This window comes from Salvelinus sp. IW2-2015, linkage group LG7 (assembly GCF_002910315.2).
Source record: "Salvelinus sp. IW2-2015 linkage group LG7, ASM291031v2, whole genome shotgun sequence".
Classification (NCBI taxonomy): domain Eukaryota; kingdom Metazoa; phylum Chordata; class Actinopteri; order Salmoniformes; family Salmonidae; genus Salvelinus; species Salvelinus sp. IW2-2015.
The window spans coordinates 11,969,110-11,978,921 of NC_036847.1; the positions used below are offsets into that span (position 1 = coordinate 11,969,110).

At 42.0% G+C, this 9,812-nt stretch overlaps 1 protein-coding gene across 1 annotated transcript; it reads left to right on the plus strand.

The window, feature by feature from the left end:
• The first annotated feature begins 4,931 nt into the window (after window positions 1-4,931).
• LOC111966399 (E3 ubiquitin-protein ligase TRIM35) lies at window positions 4,932-7,235 on the plus strand. Its single transcript, XM_023991000.2, has one exon. The coding sequence runs from the start codon at window positions 5,537-5,539 to the stop codon at window positions 6,818-6,820; it is 1,284 nt and encodes a 427-aa protein (XP_023846768.1). The 5' UTR covers window positions 4,932-5,536; the 3' UTR covers window positions 6,821-7,235.
• Window positions 7,236-9,812: the final 2,577 nt, after the last annotated feature.

Genomic DNA, 9,812 nt, shown 5'->3' on the forward strand with positions numbered 1-9,812 from the left:
TAAGACAKGTTTTCCATAATGTACATTTCATGCATATATATATATAATTTCCCCCCCCCCAATCTACACACAATACCCCATAATGACAAAGCACAAACAGGTTTKTAAAATTCAAAAACTGAAATATCATTTACATAAGTATTCAGACCCTTTACTCAGTACTTTGTTGAAGCACCTTTGGCAGCGATTACAGCCTCGAGTCTTTTTGAGTATGATGCTACAAGCTTGGCACACCAGTATTTGGAGAGTTTCTCCCATTCTTCTTTGCAGATTGTCTTAAGCTCTGTGCAGTTGGATGGAGGAGCGTTTTCAGGTCTCTCCAGAGATTTTCAATTGCGTTCAAGTCCAGGCTCTGGCTGGGCCACTCAAAGACATTCAGAGACTTGTCCCCGAAACTACTCCTGCGTTGTCTTGTCTGTGTACTTAGGGACGTTGTCCTATTGGAAGGTCAACCTTAGCACCAGTCTGAGGTCCTGAGCGCTCTGGATCTCTCTGTACTTTGTTCTGTTCATCTTTCCCTCAATCCTGACTAGTCTCCCAGTCCCTGCCACTGAAAAACATCCCCACAGCATGATGCTGCCACCACCATGCTTTACCGTAGGGATGGTGCCAGGTATCCTCCAGATGTGACGCTTGGCATTCAAGTCAAAGAGTTAAATYTTGGTTTCATCAGACCARAGAATCTTGTTTGGGTGCCTTTTGGCAAACTCCAAGCGGCTGTCATGTACCTTTTACGGAGGACTGGCCTCTGTCTGGCCACTCTRCCATAAAGGCTGAGTCTCATAGCAAAGGGTCTGAATACTTATGTAAATAAGGTCTTTGTTTTTTATTTGTAATACATTTGTTTTCACTTTGTCCTYATGGGGTATTGTGTGTAGATTGATTKAAACAATTTTWAAAAATCTATTTTAGAATAAGACTAACATAACACATGTGGAAAGGTCTGAACTTTCCAAATGCACTGTACAWTCAAACAAAGAACACCATCACGAATAGTGTTTCACCTTTTATTGAGTAAGGAGACAAATAGCAAAGGTATTTGAAGTATCTAAATATAGTGTAACCTACAGTACCAATCAATATATTTCAAGTGCCCGGGGAGGGCACAATCTTACAGTCCAGTAATGAGAGCGTTACCATCTATGCCAAAAGCCTGAGCCTCTGAAGGAGACATATCAATGCATGCTTCAGTATTCCCCCTTCTCTCCAGGAGCATTTGTGTGCTCAGACACCATWGGCATATCAAAAGTATCCCACCCTGGTCAGCGATGTAGAGAGACATTTACATTACAGATTTTTCATCCAGTCAGCTCAGGGATTCAAACCAGCCCAATGCTCTTAACCGCTACGCTACCTGCCACCCTAACACTGTAAATCGTGATGACAGGGCTAGTTCAAACTGCAGRACTTGGTGAATAGATCATAGGAGACAAAAGTGAGAGAATGAATAAATATGCTCAAACAATCACATGTATCTGTAATGGGTGTTCTTCAATTCTAAAATGCACTAGACTAAGACAATATGTGGTCCCAATGTCTAAATAGTGACGGCAGGGTTAGTTCAAACTGCAGTCGGATGGTTCTCACAGGTGAACGAATCAGCCCATGCTTGGTGAATAGCACTTGGATGATATCTGGGAGAAGGACACAGGAAAGCTGAATAGATCATGTGAGACAAAAGTGAGAGACAAGAATGAATAGAATAAATCACAGTAAAGGAATGTCGTTTGTAGCTCGAAAATGAACATCCCGAAAGCTCTGCAATCATCCTACTCCAATTATTGACAGGGATAATGTGTTATTGTATTCATACTGACAAATAAGAAATAAGTGGGTCCTGCCTTGACTGTAGTAGATTTATACTACTTGTCCTATATATTTTTGTAGTCCTAAATTATTAAATTATTAATAATATTAAATTATATAATGCTTTCTGCTCCTGCTAGCTAGCAACATATCTACTTGTTGTAACTACAGTAGCTAGCTAACTAGCTACATTACTAAGGTTGCTGTGTTCTAAGTTGAGTCATTTTACAGCTTGCACTGATGGTATCATGTTTCTATAACTAAATAGCTAGTTAAATAAAAACTAAATAGCTGGTTAAATAAAAATTAAATAAGACTTTACCTGATAGCAGTTTGATGAACGGAGATCATCAGTCTACTACCTTAGATACGGATAACATGATCAGCAGAGATAGTACCGTGGATAGTTTTGATTGGTTTACATTTTAGTAGTTGGTGGCGTTCGCCTATCCATCTAGCGAACATAACATTTGCAAGAATTGACAGTGCCAACAAATTGAAATATTTTCAGAATAAATAAATATACACAATATGTAAAAACCAGCACCTCCCTCCAAAGAGATCGAGCATCTCGAAAACTAAAGCAGACAGTTTCCTACTGCCAATCACCTAATAGTGAACATAACACCCACATCAAACCCATTGATCAAACCACACCCCCAAGACAACTCCCTTTTTTTTCTTCTTCGATAATGTTTAACAGCAGTTGGCATCCAATAAATGTTGTATTACCACCACCTACTAGACTGGAGTATAATATATCAACAAATACCCTACTATCTAATCCTACACTCACTAAAACCCACCACCCTACTCCACTATTTAAATCAATCTAGTCCTCCCTTAGGCCAACAGCCTGAAAGGACGGGACACCACCACTCAACACACCCTGTAACTCTTCTGACGTCAAGTCTTGTACACTCAAATACCTCTCTGCAGCTGCCAACACAACCTCAATTTTCTGCGATTTATGTTACATCCCTGCAGTACAGTTGATAACCATTGCTRTCATTGCTAAAAATCCAGTCTCACTGAAGCACATATAACTTGTTGGCCTATCCCTCTGTACTGGTACCGATCTACTAGTCACACCACTCCTCTCAGGATCCCGCCCCCTTGACCCATCTTCCTCTACTTTCTTCACTGCCTCAGCATACAACAAACTACTCTAACACTGGTAACCTCAACCTGCCTCTCTCACACCGGTCATTTCTGATCCTCAGCCCCATGGGCACCCCTACAATTAACACATACCACTACTTTCCCCAATGCTACACATTCCTTTGTCTCATGCCCATAAGCTTGACACCTGTAATGACGTAATGTATTCGACACAAAGGCTCGTACAAGATAACTTCTATATCCTAACATCACTTTGTCAGGCAAAGACTCAACATCAAAACTTGGAAGAACAGACGACTCTTGTTTCAACACTCACGCTACCCTGTCTGCGCCGCACCAAAGGACGCGCATCAAACACAGGGAATCTTCCCCTTCAGTTGGTAAACTTTCACATTTACTGCTACCCCAGTAATCACTCCTTTCAATGGCACCCTTTTCTTGAGAGCAAAACAATTCACATCTCTTGTCCCCATGTTTAACGCAGAGCGACTGCTCCCTCTGACCAGCAGAAACACATAATTATCACAAGATCACTTCTGGTTRCCTTCACTGATTTCACAGCACCCAACTCTGTTTTCACCCACCCTGAAAACACAAATGGATCATCTAAAAAGGCAAGGGTCCACTTTTTCCAAAAATGTCACTCCTACCGTCAGAAACTCATCTTTATCCTGACCCTCGGTGCAAGCCTCGGGCTCTGAGAACTCCGCCACACTTACCACCTCTGATACGTCGCCGTCATTCACTTCCATTTCTCCTCCTGTCTTTGATCCGGCGTACAGATCACTCTGCTTACACTTCCTACCATTCTTCTTGAACAAACCATCTCCCCTTTCTCCGATTCAAGCTCACCCTCTTCATTCCCTCTCTTCGATCTCTGCCTCTCTTTTCCCTCCATTTCTCATCCATATTCATCACCTTATGATAATACTGCACTTGTCCTGACATACATCTTGTTCTTGCCTTCTCAATGGACGCCATTTTCTTAGGCCTAATACCATTGGCAGTAAATTGGTTAAATGTACTTTAGTCAGAAACAGTGCAACAAAAGCCCCAAAACTAACACGGCTCAGGATATGACCCAGTTGCAGACACAGGTTCAATACACAGAGTAGTTTATGAAACTACAGGAGGCGGGCAAAGGGCAGGTCGAGGACAGGCAGAGGTTTGTAACCAGGTCCGAGTTCGACAGGTACAGGGCGGCAGGCAGTCTCATGGGTAGGGCAGGCAGAAGTTCATAAGCAGGTCAGAGTCAGATAAATACAGGACAGCATGCAGGCTCGGGGTCAGGGCAGCCAGAAATGTCAGGGCAGCCAACTATAGCAATAGGAGTACAGAAAAACATGCTGGTAGGTTTGACGAGACAACAGACAAACAGAAAACGCAGGTATAAATACACAGGGGATAATGGAGAAAATGGGAGACACCTGGATGGGGGTGGAGACAAGCACAAGACAGGTGAAACAGATCAGGATGTGACAAAACGTGTGCTATCAGACGGGCAAGTACAAAGGCAAACCTCCCGGTTGTTCTGGAGAGGTCTCCAACGAGCGCTACTTAAACTCTAGATTGGCTTCTACTGTAGCATTTCTTAATGTGGAAGCGAAAAAACGAAGCGGAAATCAGCGAGTTCAGCCCCCTTTAAGGAAGGATCACATAATTCCAACCCCCTGAGCAAACATTTGATAGTTGTAKCTGGCAGTAATTTACTAACCTTAGCTTCATGCCTGAACAGACAACACACTCTAGGTGGCAGTATGCACCTTTCAGTTTGTTTACCGACTGTCAATAAACTTATAGAACTAGAAGAAGAAGAAATTGACTATAGTACTTTAAAATGGAGATTGCCCTCAATGACACTGCTCATGATGTCACAGGAGCCATAATGGAAAATATGTGGCATCTATCCAACTCTTGGATACACAGCTATGCATGTTGCCACATCTTTCGGCCAAAGGTTTTCCTCAGGCAGCATTAGAAGGTTAATGTGTCACTAGGTAGAGAACATTACATGATAACGATAACTACAGTATTTTTTTATTGAATCTTTATTTAACTAGGCAAGTCAGTTAAGAACAAAGTCTTATTGACAATGACAGCCTACCAGGGAACAGTGGCTTAACTGYCTTGTTCAGGGGYAGAACAACAGATTTTTACCTTGTCAGTTCATGGATTCAATCTAGCAACCTTTCGGTTACTGGCCCAACGCTCTAACCACTAGGCTACCTGCCGCCMCGGTAGGCAACAGTATGTATACTATTTAAAATACAAATAAATAATATAAAGAAAACGTGTGTGGGTAAATGTATGTGCTGCATAAAGGAAAATAAAGTCAAACATATGAAAGTTTAGCACAACCTAGAATCCCCTCCCACCCATGTCTCACTAGTAGAAAGCTGTCGAAAGTGAAMATAGATTTTCACTCTCTTTCACTTTCACTCTCACTGCGATACACAACTGGATTTTTTCTCCTCACAAATACCAAGAGACTCAACAATTACAAGGATATACCATCTAAAYGGTAAATTCTAAGCGCACCTGTAAAAAGTGAAGGTTGTAAAGTTGATCAAAGTTTATTGACTGTAGTTAAGTTTCTGGATAATCTACAATGGCAACTCCTGCTTCTGTCCATGAGCTGCTGCTGGACACCCTGGATAGCTTGGTCTTAAGCGAGCTGAAGAGATTTCAGTATCTACTGACTAAGAACATGTTAGATGGCCGGTTTCCTATTCCTAAGAGCTGTCTGGAGAACGCTGACAGGGAGGACACCGTGGAGAAGATGGTCAGCGCCTACTGCCATGAAGGAGCAGTGAAGATCTCACTGACGATCCTKAGGAAGATGGACCAGAATGATCTTGCTATGAAGCTGGAGAGAGGCACTCTAGAAGAGGTGCCAGCACTGAAAAAGACTGTGTTTGATCAAAAGGAAGAACTGAAATCCAATTTAGAGAGTCTTCGAAAGAATCAAGAAAMGTACAAAAGCATGGAGGTCCACATTAAGAAGCAACGTGCGGACGCAGAGAGGCAGATGAGGGAGCAGTTTGAAAAGTTCCACCAGTTTCTGAGAGAGGAAGAAGAGGCCAGACTGGTTGCGCTCAGGGAGGAAGAGGAGCAGAAGGGCAGGGCTATCGTCAGCGAGATGGAGAGAATTCTCAAGCAGATCTCTTCTCTTGAACAGGACCTGCAGAAAGACGACCACACATTCCTTGTGAGCTACAAATACACCCAGAACAGCACACTGCCGGGTACACAGCAGGTCTCAGGAGTGCTTATTGACATGGCCAAACACCTGGGAAACCTGCAGTTCAGAGTGTGGGAGAAGATGAAGGAGATAGTCCAATACACTCCTGTGATTCTGAACCCCAACACTGCAAACCGCTGGCTCTCCGTGTCTGATAATCTGACCAGTGTGAGATTTAATAACATAGGTCAGCAAATCACTGACAACCCAGAGAGGTTCGCACAGTATGCCAAGGTTCTGGGCTCAGAGGGCTTCAGCTCAGGGAAGCACATCTGGGAGGTGGAGGTGGGGGACCAYCCTGAGTGGAATCTGGGCGTAGCTAAAGAGACCATTGATAGGAAGGGGGAGATTCTTGCTTCACCAGGTTATGGAATCTGGGCTATACTGAACAGGAATGGTGTGTATCAAAGTGGAAAGGGTGAGCCTCTTGCTTTTGAGAAGCTGAAGAGGATCCGAGTGCAGCTGGACTTTACCAGTGGGGAGGTGTCCTTCTACGACCCCAAAGATATGACACACATCTATACTCATAAAGACACGTTTGCTGAGAGACTGTACCCATACTTTCTTGTTGGACTGGCTGGTGGTGCCAACAACCCTGATATACATATCTGCCAATCAGAGGTGTCTCTGACAGTAATGGCATCTCAGTGAGGCATGTGATCACATCTTACGATTGAAACTTATAAAAATGAATTCAAAGGCTAGAATCTTGYGCAGAAAAAAATACCATTTGGGATAATGATTTGTAATAATGCCTTGAACAGAACAGTAATTGAAGAAAAAAWWAATAATAATATAATTTATGCTTAGCTAATCCTCGTCTGTGAGACTTGTGGTGTTAATCGTAGGGGCTCGATTCAATCCATTTTGCTGAAGTTCAGTGCCATATGAAATTTAAAGGTAATTTCCAATTGAGCCGGGATATGCAGCTTTTACCGTGAATGCAGTGTCCGCGACCGCGAAAAAATTGCCTTTACATTTCAATCGCTCTATAGAGCTGAACTTCAGCGATACGGATTGAATCAAGCCCTAGTTCTGATGTGAATAAAGTTGATTGAAAAAATTTGACCAGAATTCAGACTGCTTGATTGGTTAGTGGCTTTCAGTACGACATGATACACATGCATTCTTATATATTTTTCCCATTGCTGAATTCTAACCTCAGTGTAATAGCATGTACGATTTCAAGACTGTGCTCAAAACATTTGTCCTGGGTCATGTTCATTCGATACCAAATGGAAGGAAACGTACTGAAACAGGAAGTGGATACCTGGACTTTTAGTTTTCTGTTGCAATAGGGGCCCTGGACATTTACCCCAGCACACACATCACATTCCTTCCAGCAGATGCCGTTAAAGTATAACARATGGAAGACCAATTCAAATGGAAAGTTCAAATCAGTTAACCTCAGGAAACAGTGAGCACCAATTTGCTTTTGTGTTTTCTTCTATTACATTAAAGAGATCTTTTTGATACTGTTGCAAAGCTAACTAAAAAGCAGCATTCCCCAAGTGAGGATGGCTTTCACTTCAGCAGTAATAAATTCATGAACTTCTTTTAGGAAAAGATCATGATCATYAGAAAGCAAATTACGGACTCCTCTTTAAATCTGCGTATTCCTCCAAAGCTTAGCTGTCCTGAGTCTGCACAACTCTGCCAGGACCTAGGATCAAGAGAGACACTTAAGTGTTTTAGTACTATATCTCTTGACACAATGATGAAAATAATCATGGCCTCTAAACCTTCAAGCTGCATACTGGATCCTATTCCAACTAAACTACTGAAAGAGCTGCTTCATGTGCTTGGCCCTCCTATGTTGAAAATAAACTTGATTTGATTTGATTCTCTTGTACTTTTGTATACTTTTAGCCAGTAGTTCTGAAAGTAGGGCTCACRAGCCAAAAGTTGCACAGTACGCCACATACACTGTGTATACCAAACATTAGGAACGCCTAATATCATCATCATCCTTATCAATCACATATCTCCCTGTTACAGAACACTTACTGGAGACTAACCTTGAACAGATTCCTCCTCTGAGTATGTGTTTTATATAGGGGCTTTGCGTTCTATGGAAAATAATGAACAACCCACGACTCACCAGCCCCCTTAGTAAAAGTACCTTTAATAGAAAATTACTCAAGTAAAAGTTAAAGTCACCCAGTCAAATTCTACTTGAGTAAAGTATTTGGTTTTAAATATATTTAAGTATCAAAAGTAAATGTAATTGCTAAAATATACTTAAGTATCAAAAGTAAAAGTACAAGTGTAAATAATTTCAAATTGCATATATTAAGCAAACTAGATGGCACCATTTTCTGTTTTTTTTTACATTTACGGATAGCCAGGAGCACACTCCAACACTCAGACATCATTTACAAACAAACCATTGTGTTTAGTGAGTCTGCAAGATCAGAGGCAGTAGAGATGACCAGGGATGTTCTCTTGATAAGTATGTGAATTGGACCATTTTCCTGTCCTGCTAAGCATTAAAAAATGTCAGGGAAAATGTATGGAGTAAAAAGTTCATTATTTTCTTTATGAATGTAATGAAGTAAAAGTTGTCAAAAATAGAAATAGCAAAGTAAAGTACAGATACCCCMAAAAAACGACTTAAGGAGTACTTKAAATTATTTTCACTTAAGTACTTTACACCACTGATCAGAAACGAGTATTCAACAATGCCATGGTATAACTAACAGTAAGGCTGCGATTCAATCCAAGTTATAGAGCAGTGCACTGGACAGCTGACAACTGCCTTTTAAAGGTTATTTATGCYGATGTTCTCAGTGTTTACCATGAGTATGATCCTGGCTAACGCCTATAAAAGTCAGATGTCCCKTGCGCTGCTCTATGATTGAATAGTAGAGGTTTGTCCCAACCAGGCTGTGTAACCTAGGAGAAGGTGTGGTGTGTGTATTGAGTAATGTCACACGGCCTGTGWCTTTCCTCTCTACAGAGGCTGAGGAAGTGGAGGAACAGAGCAGGAGGTCATGTCCCTCAGGCTGGTCCAGGCTGGTTTGTTAGTACCCAGAGAACATGGCTTGAGGCAGAGGTATGCCGATATTTTGACGCACCTCTTCCACTCGCAAAGATTCCATTGTCTACTACTGTATATTGAGTCTAAAAGATAAATTGTAACAAACTTACTTGTCAGCGCTGACTCTGTCTCTCACCCCTCCTATAGCACTTTGAGGTGAAACTTGCACCCGTGCACTGTTCAGCAGAGCATCAATTTGTGTATCAAATGATTTAACCTATGCCTGGATCGGAGGATTGGACCATGTTCAGTGCCTATGTATTATGTCACACCTTGCTATACAGTAGGTTTGGGTAATGTTAGAACAGAGCCACTAAGGCCCGTCTGGGTCCGCTCACCGAAACAGCCAAGAATTCACAAAATGGGACAAAAAAACGCAAATTGAGATGCATGCAAGATTCTCTGCCAGGCAAAAATATCTCTCTCTCTCTCTCTCTCGGTCTCTCTCTTCCTTGCTCTCTCCTCTCCGTCTTCCCTCTCTCCTCCTTCCTTCTCTCTCTCGTTCTTCTCTCATTTCTCTTCTCTCTCTCTTTCTCTCTCTTCGTCCTCTCTCTCTCTCCTCTCTCCTCTCTTCTCTCTCTCTGTCTCTCTCCTCTCTCTCGT